The 21,576-nt window shown below is 45.1% G+C and overlaps 2 protein-coding genes and 1 non-coding gene across 10 annotated transcripts; 2 read left to right on the plus strand and 1 right to left on the minus strand.

Annotated features, from left to right (window-relative positions):
• Positions 1-486: 486 nt before the first annotated feature.
• LOC138690095 (U12 minor spliceosomal RNA) lies at positions 487-635 on the minus strand. The gene has a single exon (XR_011328902.1). It is a non-coding gene; the product is annotated as a U12 minor spliceosomal RNA (small nuclear RNA).
• A 267-nt stretch (positions 636-902) lies between these two features.
• On the plus strand, positions 903-16,119 carry POLDIP3 (DNA polymerase delta interacting protein 3). Of its 8 annotated transcripts, none has more exons than XM_069807057.1 (10): positions 939-1,071; positions 2,390-2,437; positions 4,222-4,609; positions 6,999-7,073; positions 8,921-9,016; positions 10,902-11,084; positions 12,011-12,088; positions 12,685-12,814; positions 13,670-13,736; positions 14,105-16,119. In XM_069807057.1, exons 1-10 carry the CDS (start codon positions 965-967, stop codon positions 14,277-14,279), a joined length of 1,347 nt encoding a protein of 448 aa, XP_069663158.1. In that variant the 5' UTR covers positions 939-964; the 3' UTR covers positions 14,280-16,119. The 8 variants fall into 8 exon arrangements, with proteins under 8 accessions (XP_069663161.1, XP_069663159.1, XP_069663163.1 ...); XM_069807056.1 differs by having other exon boundaries at positions 942-1,071; positions 6,996-7,073; XM_069807058.1 differs by lacking the exon at positions 2,390-2,437 and having other exon boundaries at positions 904-1,071; positions 6,996-7,073.
• A 1,643-nt stretch (positions 16,120-17,762) lies between these two features.
• RRP7A (ribosomal RNA processing 7 homolog A) lies at positions 17,763-21,299 on the plus strand. Its single transcript, XM_069807066.1, has 7 exons — positions 17,763-17,877; positions 17,961-18,103; positions 18,379-18,504; positions 18,778-18,901; positions 19,545-19,642; positions 20,033-20,231; positions 20,732-21,299. Exons 1-7 carry the CDS (start codon positions 17,826-17,828, stop codon positions 20,815-20,817), a joined length of 828 nt encoding a protein of 275 aa, XP_069663167.1. The 5' UTR covers positions 17,763-17,825; the 3' UTR covers positions 20,818-21,299.
• Positions 21,300-21,576: the final 277 nt, after the last annotated feature.

The following is a 21,576-nucleotide window of genomic DNA, read 5'->3' on the forward strand; positions in this document are numbered from 1 at the left end:
GTGGTGAAACCCAGAGCTGCTGTCCTGCAGGTACAGATGCCGCAACCGGTGAGTAAGGGCGGGCCAGGGCAGGAGGCAACACTGGAAAAGCACTGGAAAGGTCACCTTGGCCCAAGCCTGCACAAGAAGGCTTTTCTCTTTCATTGAATCTTTTTTTTCTTAGTCTGATTTTAAATGGCATAATTCCTCCCACAAAAGCATGAAAAAGGAATCACTTCCTGCAGACATATGAAATGCTAGGAGGGTTTTGATGATATATTTCTAAGCCTCGTGAAGACCTTTAGGCCAGCTCAGACTGCGTGACGCATAAACTTGACAGAGCAGATGCACGGGAGACACTAGTTCAGATTTTTTTCTTGAAAAGTATTTGGTCACACAACCTAGAGACACCACGCGGAGCTCCGCCCTACAGCCCACGCCTCTGGAAGCCCAGCGCTAACATCAGGCGATTCCAGCTCTGTCCTTAGCACCCGGCACACAAGGGGTCGGGCAGATCATAGCACCCGGGCATCCCGCGAAGTAAGCGGGCCACCTGGGGACGACCTGTACCCGCGCAAAAATTCCTCTCACATGCGTAGTGAGGACCCGGGCGTCACCCCGGGTCGTTATTTTCCTTACTCATAAGTTTAAGGCATAACTAACTCGCCTTCGCCCCGCAGGGAGAATCCTCAGCGTTAGCTGCCGCGGTCAGGGCGAGCAGCTCCCCACGCCGCCCACGCTAGTTTTCCGTTGCCCTGACTGTTCTACCCCGTCTCTTTCCCTTCCTTGCCACGTAACGGCTGCCACGGGCCGAATCGGAACGGGACATACCGGGGCCCGTATGTAAATGAGGTGCGCGGGCGCCGCTGGGGGTTGTGGGACGCCCTCCCCGCCCCACCCCCGCGCGCGCGCACTCGGGCGGGACCGGGGGAACGGACTGCCTTACTTCTGGAGGCGGGGCGAGGAGCGGAAGCACTATGATGTCATGTCCGGGTCTTGCTCGCTGCGTCTTATCGTTGGGCCCCGCGACAAGATGGCGGACCTCTCTCTGGACGAGCTCATACGGAAACGCGGTGTGACGGTGAAAGGGAGGTAAGCGGTCGGGAGAGCAGCGCCCCGGACCCGGCGGCCTCCGGTGGTTCCTCTGGTCTCCCTCCTGGTCGCTCCGCTCCGGAGGCTGCGGGCCGCAGCCTGCCTCAGCGCGGCCCGGCCCTATTCCCCACTCTCGCCTTCCCATTGGCTTAGGCGTCGCTCTGCGGGGCCGCGCCTTTGATGCAGATTGGTGGTGGTGGCCGTCGCTCAGGGCTAGGGCCGGGGTGGGGGTCTGTGCCCCCGCCTCACCCCCCTGTGCCTGGCTTTGCCCCGTGGGCTCTGGCCCCGGCAGGGTAGGCCGACCCACCGCCTATCCCCTTCTCTTCTCGGGCCCTTCTCGTTTCTCCCGAGATTCCTGGCACAGCCCATCGCTTCGCTAGTGCCTCTGACCTGCGCCTTCCCCGATACCTCCTGCTTCTCCCCGCCGATTAACCCAGTGGTGCTCCCCAAGCCGGGATCAGCAGGGCCTGGGCGCCTCCGGGCTGCCCTCTGTCTGCGGCAGGAGCTGCTGCTGGGCTGCAGCTCTTCGTCAGTCAGTGGCCTGGGGGTGCCCAGTCCCCCCGCAGCTCCCAGAAGCGGTGGGTTGATGAGCGGCATGGTGCATTGTGGGATAGCCGTGGGAGGTGTAGTTGTGCCACGGGGAGCCGTAGCTGTAGCAAAGCTGATCGGGATCCGCACAGGTGAGGCTTCGGGCTGCAGTGGCTTCATCGAAATTGCTGCCTGGCCCTTGGAAATTGTAGTCTCTGTAGCATCGTTAAGGATACCCGGGCAGATTGTTTGAAACCCTCGTGGGGATGTGGAGTGTGTTACATATTAGCTACAAGACTGGATACTTTCTTTGTAGGGCAGATGTCTGCAGTGTAAGCTGGGCCATTTACTCCAGTGCAGCTGTTGGCAGTTCTTATGTGGCTTCTCCTTTGGTAGCTTTTCATCTTCCCTTTTGCCGTAGTCTCTTGATGTTTCTGAAGATCTTGTCCATTAATTTCTCCCCATCTGTGTTAGCTAAGTGTGCTCCTTTTTGTTGTTGTTGTTGTTTTGTTGGTGGTGGGTTTTTTTTATTTAATGGTCATTGGGGAATTGTAGGTTTTAATTCTGAATGTCTGCACTTGTATGTCTAGAGTAGTATTTCAAAAGTTATCTGCTAATGTATGCTAGCAAAACACTCAAACACATATTTAAATCCTGGTCTAGACAAGGCCTTGGCTTTGTGCTTTCATTCATATTATCCTGCGTATTTGGAACAGTCTTGTGCTGCTTAATATGGCAAGCACCTCCTTTCTCGTTTTTGAAATCCTTTCTTAACTCTCATTTCTTCCAGGAATTCTTCCTGCTTGCATTTGCTGAACAGTAATCACTCTGCAGCACTGTAAGAATTTCTGTGCCTTGCATTTCTCTGTCATGTTTAGCTCATTTTATAAGATTTTTGAGGTAGCTAATTTGACTCTGTGAAAGCTGGATAAACTGAATAAACTTAAATCATTATATCCATGCTGTTCAGTAGTCTAGATGAAATAACAGAAAAATCTTCACCTGTAAAATGTACTAATCCACAAAATATTCAAGCCAGAACTTGGAGTTCTGGAAAGTGAATTAGATGTTTGAGATCCCCTTTTATTTTAGATGGCACAAAATGCCTAAACAGTCTGAGGAAAAGAGTTGCTTATAGGATAAACACAGGTCTTCAGAGATGGTGTAAACTTCAGTACAGAGTTTCCTAACCGATTTCATTAGTTTGTGTCATTAACAGCTTTAACTAATTCTGGCTTAAATGCTGATACATGTATTTCTGGTTTTACTTTGACCTCTTTTATGCTTATTAAAAAGAACCACTCACTAAGCCCTTTGCAGCGCTCTAACTGAAAGCTTTCAACATAGCTAAATTAATGCTTTTTTAAATTGCAAGGGAAGTCTTGTTATGTGGCTGTTGCTTTATGGGTACTGTTAGTCTTTTGTATTATTCTGGATATGTTTTAATAAATGGTCTTAATACTGCTGTTTCTTCTAGCTAGTGTGCTTTGGTTGTATGAGAGAGCAGCCATGGGATCCTTAGCTAGGTAACAAAATTCTAGATATCTACGTTTAGACTTTATAATACTGGACAATACATTTCAGAAAGCAGATGAACGCTGTAGCCATCTGTAGCTTATTTTGAATTTTAAAAAGCGAACAGCAAGAGTATTTTTTTAGTACTTGGACTTTAAAATTTCTCTTACCACTTTGTCATGTTTAAAAAAAAAAAAGGGGGGGAAGAAACCCAATAGAAAAAAGAAAACCTTAAAAAATACTTAGAGGAGGAACTGTATTAAAAAATTAGACAAGCTGTTTCCTTTTAGGGGAGATTTTGAAAAAGTGAATCGGACCTGTAACAAGAAGCTAGTTTCAGCTTTTACTACATAATGGGCTGCTTCTTAGTAATACTTGTGTACAAGTACAAATGCTGTCCTTTCTGTCAGCTGTTATCTTTCTGCACCCAGTATTGTAGTGATGATGTGCTTAAAAAGTAAAGGCCATGGAGCACAGCAGTTCTGTTAGTAGATTAAAGAAGAGGCAGTGATGTTAAAAAGTAATCTGACTGATAAGTATTCTTGCTGGTAGTTAATCAACTTTGAAACCGGTGGCTTTGAACTGAGATTGGTACTGGTGCTTCTACATCCTAAAATCCAAGCCTCTACACTCCCACAAATCTGAACTTGCTGCCCAGAATTCTTGAAATCACGTGTAGTTCCATGTTTCCTTTGTATCAAGACATATTATTTTATTACAGAAGATGCTCTGTCCTAAAGCTAGAAAGTCTGTTTCTGTTCCTCTTTGTCTTCAAAGGTTTCCCCAAAGTACCTAAGTTGTTGATGAATTTTGTTTAAATGCAGTATGTACTTAGCACAGCTGAAGTCAGACCCTTTACTTAAGTTTGTAAATGTGAGCTTAAGGATGGATTTTAGAAATTGGTTCCTTAGCTCTTTATGTAGAAAGTAAAATCCAGCATAAAACAGCTTAGTAGCTCTACTGTTGTATTTGGACATCTAACCTGAGTGGATTTCTGTGCAGTAATAATGAGCTTTTGTTTACAGCAACACCAATACTTTTGTTGATACTGTATCACATCTTATAATGCCTGAAACTTTTTTTTCCTCTCCCTCCCCACCCCCCCAGGCTTAACACAAGGCCAGTGTTTGGAGGTGTAAGATCTCGCATTGGGATCCAGCAAAATCTTCTAAATAGATCATCACCAACTGTCAGCTTCCAGCGGACATTTGATGCCCGTCAGAAGATAGGACTCACTGATGCCCGACACAAACTGGGGGTTAAAGATGCCCGTGAAAAACTGATTCAAAAGGACGCTCGGTTCAAAATCAAAGGGAAGGTGCAGGATGCTCGAGAGATGTTGAATTCCCGTAAGCAGCAAAGCGTTGCTGCCGAAAAGGTGACCAAAGTGGTGGATGCCAGAGAGAAGATCAGCTTAAAAAGGAGCGCTCCAGCTGCTGTTAGCCCAGCTATGGCGACAGTAAATCCAGCCATGAAAATCACCAAAACTATCCAAGTAGGTCAAGTAAACCACCTCTGAGCCCCTCAGTTGTTCTACAGCAGTCCAGTAGAAATGATAATACATGACTATGTTCACATGTTTACAACAGAAGCGATTGTGATTCAGTTCAGTCCAGCCTGTAGGGCAGGAGATAGAGCCTTTTGGGTGTCCTTGCAGCTGCTTCGGACTTTTTGTAGAATCACAGCTTTCATTTAAATTTTCACTTGAATTTTGGGCCCAATAAAGACTAAAGCAGCACTCCTATCTGTCAACATTATAGTTGTCTCAAATGGTTAAGTAGTCTCTTTCACATCTAAATACAAAGAAAACGTATGCATTTTTTGTCATTCTTGCACCACCCCTCTTTGCAAGTCTGATGTGGATTGTCCTGATAACTGGTTTATCCTAGTGGTGGGGTAACAGTTTAGAATATAGGGCTATGTTAGTATCTAAGAATATCTAAAATTCAATGAGCCCATCTACAGTTTCTCTGTTTCTACTTGTCTGGTTTTCAGGAAAGCCCTGGCTTCCAGGGAGTTGCGCGATTACATGATGCATTCCTGCTGAGGCTCAAGATTTATTTCAATTGCAATATAATTAGTTGGTCACCCTAACCTGCTGATTACCTATGACGATTTCCTAATTTCACTTTGCTGTGTGCACAGTAACTTGATCTTAGCGAATTTCTCAGAGGAACAACTACTGTTGAACTATGTGTGTGTTAGGTCCAGTGGATAGAGTCGGAAGTTTCCAGATTGTCAGGATTGTTGTTCGAGGAGTGGCTTTGCTCCTCATCTCTACAAGCATGTAACTGAAGTTCCTAGCCTACCTGTTTCATTTTCCTCCTCCCAAAGATAAACAGTGTGCTTACACATACCCAGAAAATCTCTTATTCTCATCAGTTTGAAAGCCTAGATGAGTCTGCTTTCTGTTCACCTGTGGGTTTTGCTCAAGACTATCAAACATGTTTCTTTTGTAAATTAGCCTAGGAAATTTCCCATTACTCTGCAGGTTTATTGCCAGGCTGACCTAAGAAAGAAAGGGCTCTTGGTGGCAGTAAGAAAGGCTAATTGCAGAGCAACAGAGCAGTCTGTTTGGTAGTCTTTAATTAGCAGGATAATTAGTACTCATGCTGTCCTTCTAAGCCAAATCGCCACTATCAGCCATTAGGAGTTGAACATTTTCTACAAAGTTTCTAGGAGTTAAAGTAGTTTCCAGAGACTTGGTACAGTACCAATTTACTCTGACTCTCTTTTTTTTATGACTTGGTCTGACCTATAGTACTTTCTGTTTGTTAGACAACATAGTGCAAGAAAAAATATTGCAGAATATAATGGTGATTAAGACTGTAGGCAAAACCATGTACATGAGCAATTATCTAATTATTTTTTTAAAGATTTACAGCAAAATTCCAAACTGCCCTCCTCTCTTCCCAAATGTGAGAGCAGAATCAAGGTAAAGTATCTTGATCTGAGATGCAGCACACAGCCCTAATGTCCTGTACTGTGGTCTTTTTTTCTCATAAAGGAACGAAAAAAGTCTTTGAAATCCAAAGAATTTCCATAGCTCTGCTGGTGTTTCTGTAGGACAGATACCCTTGTTTCCAAATTGATTAGCAAATTGAAACATGAGGGTGCTATAGTGTAAGTTACAGTCTAGAGAAAATGCAAATCTGAAGATTTTACTGCCTTTATGGAGTATTTTTGTAAGAAGACCCATCCTTTCTGTAGTGGACAGCTTCCAGCTTTTTCAAAAACCCAAAGGGCATTTTTGAGGGAGTTGCTGCTTGATTTCAGTTGTTGATTAATACAGCTGTATTCCCTGACCACTTCTGTTATGATTTCCTGGGTTCAGGGGATAACAGGCTGCTACCATGTGCATCATTTTATTCCACTACAGCTTATTCCAGCTCTAGTGTGAAGGGACAGTATATACTTCTCCTTTGAAATGTAACTGAACTAAATTGTGTTGTGTCCCAACTTGTTGAGTTTGATGGAAATAGGTATCTTTGGTTCTCTGTAGCGTGAAAGAAGAGAAGCTTGCTTACTGATTTACCCCATTCATGGTTTTGTATTGGCAGAAATGTAGATCTAGTCAGTGCTGGCAGGGCTGGAGTTAAGTCCTGTTCCTACTAATCTTGGACTAAAACTCAGTCTGAATCAGTTCCTCTGCGTGACCTTAGGTTTTAATTTCTTTGATTAAGTGAAGCTATCTCATACTTAACATATTACAGGAAACATAGACATTATCTAATAGCATATTGTGGTAACATAGTTCAAGAGCAGGAGAGTGGGTTTCATTTAAGTGGTCTCAGGGTATCAACTAACAGCTCTGATCTTCTGAAATGGGGATCTGGTGCACTGTAGCATTTAATGGTTTGGTTCTTTCTCTCTAACTGTAGCAGAAGGCTGCAGTTCCTGGACAGTCTCATCCAGCAGGAATGAGGATCAATGTCGTGAACAACCATACACACAAACAGGTGTGTGCCTGCTCTGTGCTCTTTGTTTGTTACCGTTGGGGGGGAAGGAAGGTGTCCATAAACATTGGTAGGTGCAAAGAAAACTTTAAGTAGGAAAGAAAAGTGTTTGGAAGTTCTCTAACAGCTTAGCTCCATATTCTTGCGTGGTTAAAATATTTTAGTGGTAATTGAGGTTTTCATTTAGTCTAATTGATCTCAATTCTTTCTGTGTTATATGAATGCAAAGTAGGTATGCCCAGTTTTTATCTGTATGTGCTAATGTTTTTTTTCTCCTAGAAACTGTGACCTTTAGGTCTGATGTCTTTCTGTAAATTTCTCAGTGACACCACATCAGATCAAGTTGGTGGTTGTTTTGATTCACCATCCTGCCAGCCTCTTCAGAGAATGGATATGATTGTACATGGTCAAATGTTCTGCAGTGAGGTGGGAGAGGGTACAACCTTCCTGTGAAATCCCAGCTGTGGGTCCCTGCTGGAAACCTGATAGTGAATGATGTTAAATGGTATTCTGATGTGCTTTCAATGTTGCCATGTCCCTTGTCAAGCAGGCTTTGAGGAAAACCCTAGAATTCATGCTGTCTCTTCTGGGACCAATTTTAAAGGCCTTTGTCACAGCCCTCAGCCATTCAGCCACCTTACCACCCTGGGTGCTTTCAGAGAGGAATTACACGTTTTTATTACTTATTTTGTGTGTGTGTGTGTATACATAAAGCATTACATGAAGTGTTGGAAAACTGATGTTCACAATATCATGTCCTGGGGTTTTTTTGGCCTCAATTGTGGTAACTTTAGCTATTTGTGTATGTTACCTCTACATTGACCTGCTGCCCTCACTTATCCCAGATGCTGTCACTTAAGGAAGTGTCTTCATTATTCTGACCTCATCACTGTAAGCCTTGATTCCATTTCACTTGTCTGAAGTCCATTGTCCTGATGGCTAGTGGTTTTCCCATTTTTTTCCTTTTCTGCACAATTCTCCTCTGTTCTAATATCCCTTTTGTTTTTTTCCTTCATAGCATTTCCTTCATTTCTGTGACTGGAACAACTTTCCTGTTTGTAAACCAGAATCTTGCTGACCGTGAAAACTCACTTATTTTGCAAGCTCTCATTGCTAATCCCTCCATTTTTCTTTACCTTTCTACTGAATTAATGGGAAGCTGTTTTGAGTTGTGATTTATGTTCTGGGCAGTGCCATGTGTGTATAGACTTTTTCTTAGCATTATTTAGAGTCTATGAAAAAATATTTTTGTAGAAGTCCACCTCAGTATTTTAAGGCAGAGCTATGAGTGTTAAGTTGAACTGGGAAATTAATTATTCATTCAGTAAACCTCCTAGTGCAGTGTCTTCTAGTGCCAGATGGATATGTGCTGTGCTGAGGAGAGCAGGCTATTCAAAAGGAACGTTTGGTTCAGATGTATTTGGCAAGCATCTGCTTAATTTAAAAAATAAATAAATAAAAAATAAAAAAATCATATGCACAGTCTTCAACTTTAAAGGTAGCAGGGTGCTAAAAAGTCAGACACTGAGGCTTTATTCCATTAATGTGGTTTCATCAGTCCTGATGAGGTCTAGGGATTAGAGAAATCTGTGTGGTTTCAATACACCCAGGGAAACAGCTTTACCATGGCATTTCTGGAAAAGAAGTTTGATAGTTTTTACACTGATGTTTTGAAATGGACTTGCGTACCTTCAGCTCTGTGTCCCCAAGCTGCAAGGACAGGTGTAAAGTCCAATGTAGTCATGTTCGTTACCTGAAGAAGGCTGAAGACAGGAGAAAACTGCTTATTTTGGAAATGATGTCTAGATTAAATCTACCTGCTTGTAAACTATTACCTTGCTTCTCTTCAGGGTCTGTATGACATGGAAGATGACGATGAAAGTGTTTCTCCCCTTACTAGCAAACAGATGAAAATCACCACCACAAACAGTTTCTTGCACAATGCGGTAAGGGATTATCTGAACCGTCCCTACCATGCTATGCTCACGTTGGGTAGACACATGGGCTGTGGCTTTACAGGGCTTATGTTCTTTTGAAGTATGTAAACAATGCTTTCTCCTGAAATGTTTGCTTCCCACCCTTCCCTTTGTGCCAATGCTTCTAGTGTTATTCTTGGGACGCAGTCCTTTTAGGCTAACTGTGGTTTTATAGGCCTTTTGCAGCCAGAATTTGTGCTTTCTCCCTTGCTGGCAGGTTGCTGCATGTTAGCTCTTGGACTTTCTTCTTGTTGGGGAGGTTCTTTGAACCTATCCTGTTATTGTTTGAGCAAGCAAGGAAGGGAAGCTTTCTGCTGTTTCTAGAGACTGGACATCAAAGCAGGAAATCTCTTGCCATGCAAAATCTTAATTCACAGCTTGTTGGGCAGTACTCATGCTCTGGAGAAGATGGAATTTCAACACAGACAAATGCAAGGTCCTGCTCTTGGGATGGGATAACCCTCTGCAACTTAAGCTGAGAACTGGCTGGCTAAAAAGCAGCTTTGTAGGAAAGAGCCTGGGGGTCCTGCTGAGTGATATACTGAGTTAGCAGTGCATCCTTCCAGCAACGAAGGCCAATTGTAGATTGTATGTTAGTAAGACCATAGCCAGCAAATCAAGGAATATAAGTATTCCCATCTGTTTGGCATTTTGAGAATGCACCTGGAATTCTGTGCCTATTTTGGGGCTCTGTGATACAAGAACGACACTGACAGACTAGAACCAGTACAACAGAGTGGTCAGAGGGGTGCAGCGCATGATATGTGAGGAGAGGATGAGAGAGCAGTCAGTGTCTTTTAAGGCTGAGAAGAGAAGGCTGTAGTGAGATCTGTCCACTCTCACTGCCTAATACGTGGTCATAGAAAAGGCAAGAACAGGTCCATTTCAGGAGTAAACCGGGAGAAGATGAACCAACAAATGTGTTGCAGGAAAAGAAATTCTAGTTGGATGGAAGGGGCAGGGGGTGGAAGTTGTGCAGTTCTCAGGATATTGATCAGCATCTGGCACAGGGACCCAGAGAGGTTGTGAAATCGCCATTCTCAGATATTCAGAGTTTAACTGAATAAGGCCCTGAGCCAACCTCATACGTCTTTGAAGTTAACCCTGTTTCAGACATGGGGGTTGGACATAGTTTAGCTCTAAATTATTCTGTGGTTCTGAAAAAGCAAATGCATGTTGTTTTACCATCACATAGGCAGTCTAGTGCAATGATTATCCCATGGGTTTTTTTTCTTATGTGGGTATTCAGAATGGAGCTCCTGGCCATTTGTGATCCTTAAAAACACCCTTATGTGTTTGTTGTTGTTGTTTGGTTTTTTTAGTAGTAAACGTGTTATCTCTTGTTCATGGCAGCTACCAAGCACAATTTTCAGTCTGACTTTTAAACTCGGGTAGTTCCAACTAGAAAGGTTACACTCCATGTCTTTCTGTGCCCTAGCTTTGTGTTTCTGAAGAAGTACTGCTGTTTGTACTAGGGCAGCTCAATCTTATTGTTAATGAGCAGTCTTTGTGAACACTTTGTAAAGTACTTGAAAATCTTTGGATAAAAGGAGCTTTTCAAATTCAAATCACACTGGTGAAGTTCATTTAAGAAGAATATGAAACTAAAAAGTCCTCGTTAGTGAGGGAAGTGCTCTTTTGGGATAAGAGTATCTTTTTTTGTTTATGCCCAGAAACCTTAGTTGATTTTTGTCTCAAAGCTGGAAGTCTCCAGCACTGTAGTGGTTTTGACACTGGGAAGGACGTGCGGTTCTTAATGCATGCTAGTAATACTCTTCTGTTGTTGGTGCTTGAAAAGAGGGATGACTTTTGTAGCCTGCAGCTCTTGAAGATACTTTTTTCTTTCTTCCTGTAGACTGGGCTGAGTGGCAATAAATTCGCTCTGTCCAAGACTGTTCCCCTGACTAAAGTGGTCCAGAACGATACATACACAGCTCCACCTGCACCTCCCTCTCCTATGCGGACAAAAGCCTTGACAAACATGTCCCGGACCTTAGTGACAAAGGAGGAGCCTCCAAAAGAACCGGCACCTGTTGAGGTGAGCTCAGGGAAGTGGCAGATGCTTTTTATAAAAAGTCTCTGAAACATCTGAAACTTGCTATTCATTGGTCATGTGAGCAGCTCCTTTCTGCCTGCCCTCCACCATTATTTCTGGGACTCCATCAAGCTTATTCTGATAACTGCAACTCATGTCCCAAGAATATGAAATCTGTTTAAACATCCTTTTCTTCAGAGTTTGAGAGACTGGGAATTCTCAGCTAGTGCATCTTGCTTCTCTCAACTTTTCTCTCTAGCATGTGAGCACAAGGTCCACATGTTACAGGGAGGTGGCAGTTGTTGTTTGGACACTCCTTGGTGGCTTCCATGTCCCTAGGAATAGTGTTTTAACACTACTAGATATGTTGTCTTTTGTTTGCTCCTGTTAGCAAGGAGAATAACAGGATTCTTCCAAATACAGCTTCTTGCTGTACACACATGACCTCTCAGGCAATTTGTAGACAACCTGCTGGAATTGCTTTGCCAAACTGCCTGATGTTGGGTACAGGTAACCCACCAGGTGTTCCCAGGCATGCTGAGTTCAGCATGCTCTTGAGGGGCTGGAGCCATATTTTGTGGTTTGCTGGCTGGTGTAGAGCGCAGCAGAGACGGGTGCTTAAAAGTGTGGACATGACCAGAGAGTACTGTGTATGTATGTGGATTAAGTTAGTGTTATACTTGGGAATGAAAGAGCAAAGTTACTTCAGAGAAATTAGCATGGAAAAGGGGCTCCTTTTCACCATCAGATGAGCTGGGCTTTTGTAAGCATTGATACTTCCCATTATTAGCTGTAGCTCTCTCCTTTGTGTGTGTACAGACTTTCCCAGGCACCCCTTTAGTGACTTTTTTCTTAATGCTTTCTCTGCTGTGCCATCTTGCCTGCTGCATTTCTGACCTTTTTTGTGATGCATTTGTTTGTGTTGGCAGCTGGTGTTCAGTCCTTTGGAAGGCACAAAGATGACCGTAAACAATCTGCATCCTCGAGTCACAGAGGAAGACATTGTTGTGAGTGTTGCTTACTGCCAAACTGTGGATGAGTGACACTTCCTTCCCTTATCCTACCTCTTTTGATAAATCAGTTGATCTATGGTGAATGCAATGAAGAGGGCTATGACATGGGTTTGCTTTCCTAGCAAAAACTCTGAGGGTTCCTGATTGTTTTGGATTTTGTTTGCTTTTTTTAAAAAAGCATATGCTTAAGAAGATGGGACAAAATCCCATTTCTAGGGTATACTGAGATACCTGACATCATTTAGAAGAGTTCATGCCAAGTAATGCTTGGTGTTCTCCTTGAACTTATGCCCCTATCCAAATTATCTAGGTGCTTCCATTCTCAGCAGGCTGAGAATGAGCCTGGTCTTCATGTGTGACAAATGTTTAGAGTACTGGCCTTGAACTTTGCTGCTTGTGCAACCTGTATTACTAATGCCAAGTACTCATACCATAGCAAACACAGTAAGACAAGTGTCAAGAGTCTGCCATGTGTTTACTAAGCAGGATGGATGGTGCAATTAGGAAACTAAACCTTTCTCACTCGGTGTCTTTGGTTGAAGTGGTACCTTTTAATGTGACCATGGTCATGAAAAACTCTCTGCCCTCAGGAGCTATTCTGTGTGTGTGGTGCTCTGAAGCGAGCCCGGCTGGTGCACCCTGGAGTGGCTGAGGTAGTGTTTGTGAAGAAAGAAGATGCTATCACAGCATATAAGAAATACAACAACAGGTGCTTAGATGGTAAGTTTGAGGCGAGAGTTGCATTTAGGATAGATAAATCAGTGATGACTTTTCCACCTCAGCAGAGAGTTTAAAAGCATCTCAGATGCTCATAAGCTACCAAAAGAGAGGAAATGCCAGAAAATCAGTTCAAGAGCTAGACTACGTAATACGATCCTATGTAACTAGCTGAATATATGCACAGTTTAAGTGAAATTGGGGGGGGGGGGGGGGAGGAACCAACATTTTCTTAGAAAGAGAATGCTCAAAGCTAGAGGCAGGGTCTGGTGAGTCCGCTGGTTTAACTTTGAGATAAAATTTCTTTTGTTTCTAATCCAGTGCCAAGAGCTAGAAAGTCCTTAGGAAGGCTTTACCCTGCTGATGGAATAGCTGTTTGCAAAGTACAAGTAAAACTAGTATTTGCGAAAGTCTCAAGGCATAATCAGAAACATTTTGAATTGGACTTGTAAAACTATTAGTATCAGCTAATTTTTAATCTGGATCCACCTGCAACGTTGTTATAGACTGAAATTAGCTGTTAATTTTTAGCTAGAAATAGATGATTTTTCTTTCTCTAGATGCGTGACATGTTATGAATGTCAGATGAGGAACAGACAGCTGAGAATGGGTGCTTCTCTTGTATCTCTGCTAAGGGTTTTGTACCTATATGTAACTTCTTAATTAGTTCTTCATATTGTACTGAGTGTTTCAGTGGCTCTTCCATTGCTGTGATTTTGCAACAAAAGATATATCAGCTGTTCTTTCTCATGTTTCCCCAGCATGTGGAACTCTGTTGCTTGCACTGTTCTGTGATATTTCTGGGGTCTTACCTTGCCACAGTTCTGATAGAAGGACTTTTATTGTGCTTTTGTTTAGGTCAACCAATGAAATGCAATCTTCATATGAATGGGAATGTCATCACCTCAGACCAGCCTATATTGCTGTAAGTGTCCTTTGGGTGGGGGGAAGAACCAAATATGTTTGCAGGTTCTGTTTTTGAACAGAACCTGAGGGAAGGGAAACTGTTGGCAAATTGTTGTCCCATGAATATTTTCCTTCTCTTCCTCTCTGTGGCGCTCTGTGTTGAGCTGAGTGCAATATAGCTGGACTCCATTGTGTTCCCAGCCCTGAGGTTCAAAATGAGTCTGAGATGAGGAAGTTTTCTTGTGAGGAAAGCATATTTAAAACCTTTACCTCTAATATTGGTAAGGGGGCAACACCGATAACAGTAAATGCAGACATAGTGTTAAATTTTATTTCATAATGAGAGGTTAAATACTGCTTTTTTTTTTTTTTTTTTAAATCCTCCAGCCGATTGAGTGACACCCCTTCAGTGAAGAAGGAAGGGGAACCACGCCGGTCAAGTGCAAGTGCCGCCTCAAATCCCCCAGCTGAAGTGGACCCTGACACTATCTTGAAGGCACTCTTCAAATCCTCAGGGGTCTCTGCCTCTGTGCAGCCCACAGAATTCAAAATTAAACTCTGAGTAGGGGGAGCAAGCAGTGGACTGGAAAACTCAAATTTAAGTTGGGGAATGAGAAAAGTGCAGGAGTGCAGATGTTATTTGCATTTGCCTGCCTTGAAATTTTTTGTTTTCTATGATTGATACTTTACTGTACAATAGTGTTTCCTCTTGTGTGTGTACTTTCTGTTTTCATAGTTGGAGTTTTCTTCCATGATTTTTTTCCAAAAGGATTAACCTCCCCCTTCTGCCACTAATGTATTACCAAACATATACCATGTAACTCCCTCCTTTACTCCAAAGCCCCTAGTGGCCATTAAAAGTGCACATAGACTTCAAGGGAAGGAGTGGTGATCTCCTTCTCTTTTCTTCTGACTGACCTTTAACTAAAAGGTGCATCCCCTTGATTATTAACAGGTGAGAATACCACATTGTTTCTGAAATTGCACTGCTGGGTACAAAGTCAGGTGTGGCTCCATGCAGGAAGCACCATCTTGCATCTTTGACTTGTATGCATTTGGTGGCATACTACTTCACTCTGGCTGTTGGACATTTTTCTGCTCAGCAGCTGTGACAGAGAAGTGTGAAAAACTGAGCTTCCACTGTGTATACCAGCCAATGGAAGGCATCAGGCAAAACGAACATAGGCACAAGTGCACCACCGATTGTGCTGTGGGAGGGATGCTTCAACTCTGGTAATGCGAAGAGGTAGGGGTCAGTGGGAGAGGCTCTGGCACTTGTGCAATGACTATATTAGCCATGTAGGGTCAGGCTCAGTTGCTCTCTTCTTTCTGGATTGAAAAATAAGAACCAGTCTTGTGCTCGGAGGTAGAGGAAATCCAAGTGTTTCACTCCCATCAGACTGTATTGCATCCTCCTGCTGATGCAGGGACATTAATTTTTTTTCTTACCTTAACTTACCCAGTCTATAAAAAGGAAGGAGCTGGGGCCTTTTTCAGATACCAATACCTAGGAAGCAGTCTTCTCTTGTGCCTGAGAACTCACTTCTTTTGAGAGAGGTCATTTGGGCAATGTTTGGCTGCTGTGCGGCCATGCTGCTTGCATGTGTGGATTTGGATGATGATTGTTGTGCTTTGTGGCTTCAGGGAGAGGTTTTGGAGAGGAGAGTAGTTAGCACTCTGTAAGGAACGCAGAGGAGAGGAGTGTTAAGTCCCATGCAGAGCAGCAAGGATGTGCCTTGGGCCAGTGAGCATCTGCAACAAGCCACAAGCCACTAGGTGGCACTTCCAATACTTCCTATGTTCATAAAGCGTTATTGCCATCAGTATTTGAAGTCCCAGTAGCTCCATTCGTTTGTATTTGTTCAGATTGTATTGTAAGAGAGAAAGCTAAGAGCCACTTCCAGACTCTGGCTGGGGTTTGAACTTGATCCTTCTAACTAGGAGACTAACCTAATCCATACTGTTCAGCTCTGCTGAACTTTAATGGACTCTCTATAACCATTGTAGGTCCAGATTCCATTTCTTGGTCAACCCTGTGTTTCTTTTGCTTTCTTGTTCTGTATTAACTCTTTGCTCTATCTAGCTCGTGCAGACCATTCCTCTATCTCACTGTATCCTTTTTAGCCATGAAAGTAACTGAGGACTTGGCAGGACTTGTTTTCTGGAGTACTCTCTTTGGTTTGGAAGCCACCACCACCATTATTGGTAGGGTGCTTCATGTGAACAGCAGATGTTTGTAGGGGAAGAGACCCAAGATAGCTATTGTTCTCCTTTTTTAGATTGCCCATCAAACACCTGTGTTTTATTAAAAAAAAAAAAAATTGGGGGGGAGGGGGAGGAAATATCAGGGGTTGGAGAAGATATTGTATTATCTGTTTCTGAATAAACGTTTGTTATACAGAGTGGATTCTAAGCCTTTGTAGATGCTGTGAAGCAACTAAAGATAGGTGCAGTTGTTCCAAACATTGAATCAAGCATGCTTTTAGAAGAATATAGAAACTTCAAAACTGATAATGTGATGAAGAGCAAGAGGAGTATATGGATGAGGAGTGAATTGATGCTTTTAAGCCTTTTAATCATCAAAATTAGAAGCTGATTCTTGCTCCTAAGTGGGAGCAATTTGTGTCCCCACCTAGTTTCAATTCTGTTGTCAGGCAGTTATTGACAGCCTAGTAATTTGAAAACTACTTTAAAAAAACAAAACAAAAAAACAAAAACAAAACCACAGCTGTGAAATCAGGGTACCTGTTCTAGGTGAAGTAGGGTACTTATCAGCTAGATAGGCTGTGGAAATGTGAAGACACATGTATTGTGAGTGCATATCTGGTCTCTTTTGAAAGAATGGGGAGATTCAAGCTTTTTTTTATTATTAATATATTCATGTCCACTCCAAAAGCCAAATAGCAAGATGCACTTTAACTCACTGTTAAATTGTGCATTGTGTTTAGGTTATCTGTGAGAAATTATGATTACATTAACATACTTCCTTGGAAGAACTGCTCTGTTCCCTAGCTCCATGATCTATGGCAGTATATTTTTTTTTTTTTAAATCTGCGCAGTCAATGATCGTCTAAACACCACTCCATGATTTGTCTTACAGCAGTGTCTTGCTCTTCCTGTTCTTAGTCAGCTCTCTAAAGTTATCTTAGTCTTCTCATACTTCATAGTGTGCCTTCTTTCGTTGGGCACTGAAAGAAGACTAACCAGTTATTCCGAGTCCTTTTCAAGTAGTTCACCGTGCAGCTCTCCGATTTCTCTTGGCTGTCCTGCAGTTGTCATGCTAATCTTGTTTGCATTCCACTGAACTCACCTGCCACCTCGCATCTGTGCACATTTGCCCTCATGCAGCATGGTTATATTTTTGTTCAGTTTTTTCCTGGGCTGTTGGAGATTATAAACTTGCATATGAAACACCGATTGCTTGCACTAATTCAGTACTGCTGGCCGGGACAGGTGGTAGGTAATTTGAATACTGTTTCTTTTTCCTTTGCTTTTTCAAAAACATGCTGACTTCTGAAGTGATGCCACAATTTGCAAGTTTGTCTGGTGTATTTTCATGGGTTTTGCATGTCCCATTTCTTCTGATAATGTTCATTAACTTGGATATTTGGTTGAGTCAACTCTCCATATCATTTCTTAACTTTAACTGACCTTTTTTCACCTTGTATGTACATCTTGCTTCAGTATCTTTATTATTGGAGTGGTCCTGTCTCCAGTCATAAATGTAAGCTCCTATGTAAAGGACATCTTTTTTTTTCCCTGATTAACAAGAGTCTTTAAAAACAGTTGTTCTTAAGGCTGTGTTTTAATGTTTTCATGGATCTTTAAGATTACTACTTCTTTTATTTGCCTCTATAGGATTGCGCACATTCCGTGTTTTACACTGTTCAGGTCTTCGTTTTCAGAGCTGTTACGCTAACTGATGGTGTGTCACAGGGTTTCTTACAGCGCATCCCGTAAGATGCTCCGGGTGGGGAAACCTCCTTGTTAAACTCAACGCTCGGGCGGCGGCGGGCCCCCCAGCGCGGCCATTAGCAGCGCTGCGCCGGCGCGGGGGAATTACAACTCCCGGCGGCCCCCGCGCCCTACTACTTCCTGCCGAGCTAAGATGGCGGCCGGCGAGGAGCGTGTGGTTGGTGCGGCGCCGGCGGGCTACACGGGTGAGGGGGCCCGGGGCAGCGGGGAGGGGCCGGGAGCGGGGCCGGGGCGGCAGCGGGATCTTTAACCGGTGCGTGGCTCGCAGCTCTGGCGGTGAAGTTCGGGGTGCGGCAGCGCTCGCCCCACTGCCTGTTGGTGAAGGAGCACCAGGTGCGGGAAGGGGCCGGCACCGCGCACCCGCCTCGCCGCACCCTCTTCGTCCTCAACGTCCCCCCGTACTGCAGCCCGGTAAGTGGGGCTGGCGCCAGGGGTGTGTCTCGCCGACGGGGGAGGTGCGCGGGGCTTGTTCTGGCGGCGGGGGGCGCTGGCGGCCGAGCACATCGCCTGGGGAGCCCGGGGGCGTGGGCGAAGGAGCCCGGCGTGCCTGCGGGCCGCGGTGGGGAGAGGGGCTGGGGCCGTTCCGGAGGGCCTCCAGGTGCGCTCTGTGGTCCGTGCGCGAGAAGGTGGGGAGAGGAATCGCTCCCGCTTCTCTGTACCGCCTGTTCTCTCTCCTTTGCGTCAAGGACTCTCTCTCTAGGCTGTTCACCCGCTGCGGGCCTGTCCAGTCTGTGGAGATCTGTGACAAGCCAGGGCCGGGAGAGAAAAAAGAAGAACAGACATCCAAATTCTTCAACCGCAAAACTGTAACGGTAAGCTTGCCGGCGGGCGGGGAATACTGATGCTTTAGTGGTCAGAATGGGAAAAGATCACAAGCACTGACGGGTACTATTTGGAACATGAGATATGAGAAACCGTTTGGGGGCACTGGGTGATGTGATTACTTATTTAAGTTTACATTATCTTTTTTTGCTATCCCACCCCAACTTGTGGTTTGACTTTTATTTTATTTTATCTGTACTGCAGCTCCTTGCTGCGTCATCAGTTTCACTGATGTATCTGACTGGCCTAGGTGTCTCTTTTAGGGATTTCAAGTAGCATATGTGGTATTCAGGAAACCAGCTGGTGTCCAGGCAGCCAAGACCCTGTCACGGGAAGGTCCCTTGCTGATATCAACAGAGAGTCACCCTGTGAAAACTGGCATTAGCAGTAAGTCAGCCCTAGCTGTCTTCCTGCTAGCTAGTGCTGGAAAGAACTGTACTCATTCCTGGCTGAATCCTACTCTGCATGTCCCAGATTAATTCTCACCAGTTTATACTGAGATGGGAGATGTCCAGTGTTTCATTGTCCTTCTTTTATTATTCACAAGGTAGCAGTCTTGTTGTACAGGACGTCATAGTCTGGTGCAGTGACCCTATGGGAGAATGGGGCACTTGGTACAATGGAAGGGCAGTTTTTCCCTGCCATCTTTTCAGTATCGCATAGATTCAAAGAAACTGGTTGTGCCTTGCCCTCAAAATGGAATCTAGACTCAATAATAGGCACTGGGTGTCTGTCAAGATGACAGCACTTCAGATGTGACCCCTTGACAGGAATGCGGCCCTGAATGTTGTATCTCTTGGGCTTAAGGCTAGCATGCTCCTGCTTGGGAAAGTTGCACGCTCTTCCCATCGCTTACTGGCCGTGGCCTGGGCAGCAAGCTGGTTGAGCTGTGGCAGTGGGGAGGCTGAACAAGAATGGGAACAGAGTGTGCCTTTCCCCCCAGCAGTTCTCTCTAGAGCTGCCCAAAGGCATCACACTAGGGCTTGCATCTAACACAGGCTACTGCTGACTTCTGCGCTCTCTGTCTCAGAGTGGATCGCCAGCTATGCAGCCTCAGTCGTGGATCGGGAGGAGCTGAAGGCTGAGGTGGATGCCTACATGCAAGACTATGACAAAAAGATAGCAGAGGTGAGGTCAGGCTGGGGAGGGAACCCAGCTAAGCAGTTTGTTTGGGGAGAGGAAAGGAAGAGAGAAGATCTTTTGGTGCCCTGGCCTCAGTGGAAAGAGCAAAGGGAAACACACTGGTTGGCAGGGTTGTTTTGCTCCCAGTTGCTGGTGGGCAGTCAGGTCCTGGTTTGGTCCACAACACCTGACCCTTCCACCCAGGGCTTACAATAGGTATCCACAAATAAATCAGGTCCTGGCTGGTGTGCAGTGTTGTGACTGTGAGTTGCATGCCTGTGCCCTTGGTCCCATGCCTGCCTTCAAATCTTGTGCAGAAGCGGGAACAGCTGTAGCTTTGTATGTGTTTAAGGGGGACTGCCTGCACTGAGCTGCCTTACCCTCCTGTCCTTACAGGAAGAAGCCAAAGCAGCCAAGCAGGAGGGTGTTCCAGATGAGGAGGGCTGGGTGAAGGTAACACGAAAGGGCCGGAAGCCTGGCCTGCCCCGGACGGAGGCTGCTAACCTGCGGATGCTGGAGAGGGAGAAACAGAAAAGGGCCCGCAAAGAGCTGCTCAACTTCTATGCCTGGCAGCATCGTGAGACCAAGAGAGAGCGTGAGTGTCCGAGTCTCCTCCTATCCCTGCCTTTGTCTCTTGTCTCTCTCACTGTGGCCCAAAGAGGGTCCTTTTTTCTTCAGTAGAGGCTACGTCTAGCTGCAGGTGAACAGTTGGCTGGGTGGTTGTGCAAATGGCCTTGCCAGCTCTTGGGCACCCCTTGCCACCACCTGTCCTAGCAAGGGCTGCTGGAATATTTTGCAGGAGAGCGCACAGGTCGTGGCTTTCCAATAGATGTTTCTTCAGTCTGCACAAAGGCAGCAATTGAAAAGGAAAACTAGCCAGTTTCCTCCCCAAGAGGGAGCTGCAGCACTGCTGGAAATGAAGGGCCAGAGCCCCAGCTTGGCATTCGGCCCAGACAAAAGGACCAGCTCTGGGAAGTGTGTGTTTGCGGGTGTCGGGACTGAGCCCCTCCTGGTGTGTGGAAGCAAAACTCCTCAGGAGAGGGAGATCTGCTGCTCCCGTGTGACCTGTCCCCTTTCTCCTTCTGCCTGTTTCAGACATTGCCCAGTTGAGGAAGAAATTTGAGGAGGACAAGCAGAGAATCGCGCTGATGCGAGCCCAGCGCAAGTTTCGGCCATACTAAGCTGTGCTGAGCTGTTCCTCAGATGCCTGTGCTGGAGGGCGGGAAAGATGCCTATGGACTCCATGTGCCAAAGGATTTCAAGGAATTGAGGCAGCTTCAGATTGTCCCTGCCCTTGGATCTGAAATGGGACATCCCAGCAACTGCCACTGGAGGGGAAGTCTCCTTCACTTGCACTGGTATCCTCCTGCTTTCCTGGCCATCGTTTGGCCCCAGGGGCACCACTTCCCAGGGTGTTCAGGTCAAGGGACTCAGGCACTTCCTGTGACAACCTGTATTTCCCTGCCACCCAAGGCCCTCCTAAAGCTTGGTGAGAGCTGGGACTGATTGAGCACAGCCTCTGCAGGCGCAGGGAATGGCTGAAGAACTGTAAATAAACTGCTGCTATGTTCTCAAAACACAGGAATGCCTCTCTCTCCCCCTTGGTCTGCTGTGGGGGACAGCTTCTTGTGTGCTGGGGTGGTAATAAAAGTCATGGCTTGTATGCTGGTGCTCCTTTGCATGTTTTATCTGGGGGTAACTAAGAACAGGAGGGAAGTGACTTTGGGAAAAGCCCAACTGGGAAGTTCCCTGACCTCTTGTCACAAGAAAAGATCAGTGGTTTGGTACAGAGCCCTACCCCTTCCCTCAATGTTTACCTTCCAGGCGGCTCCCTGTCAGCCAGGTGTTGAGGTGCCCAGTCTTCCAGCTGTACGTGGACTTCTACAACCACGTCCAGCCTGTGCTATGGGAACTTCAACTGATGTTCAGCACCATCACTA

The sequence above is a fragment of the Haliaeetus albicilla genome, chromosome 19, assembly GCF_947461875.1.
Source record: "Haliaeetus albicilla chromosome 19, bHalAlb1.1, whole genome shotgun sequence".
Taxonomy (NCBI): Eukaryota; Metazoa; Chordata; class Aves; order Accipitriformes; family Accipitridae; genus Haliaeetus; species Haliaeetus albicilla.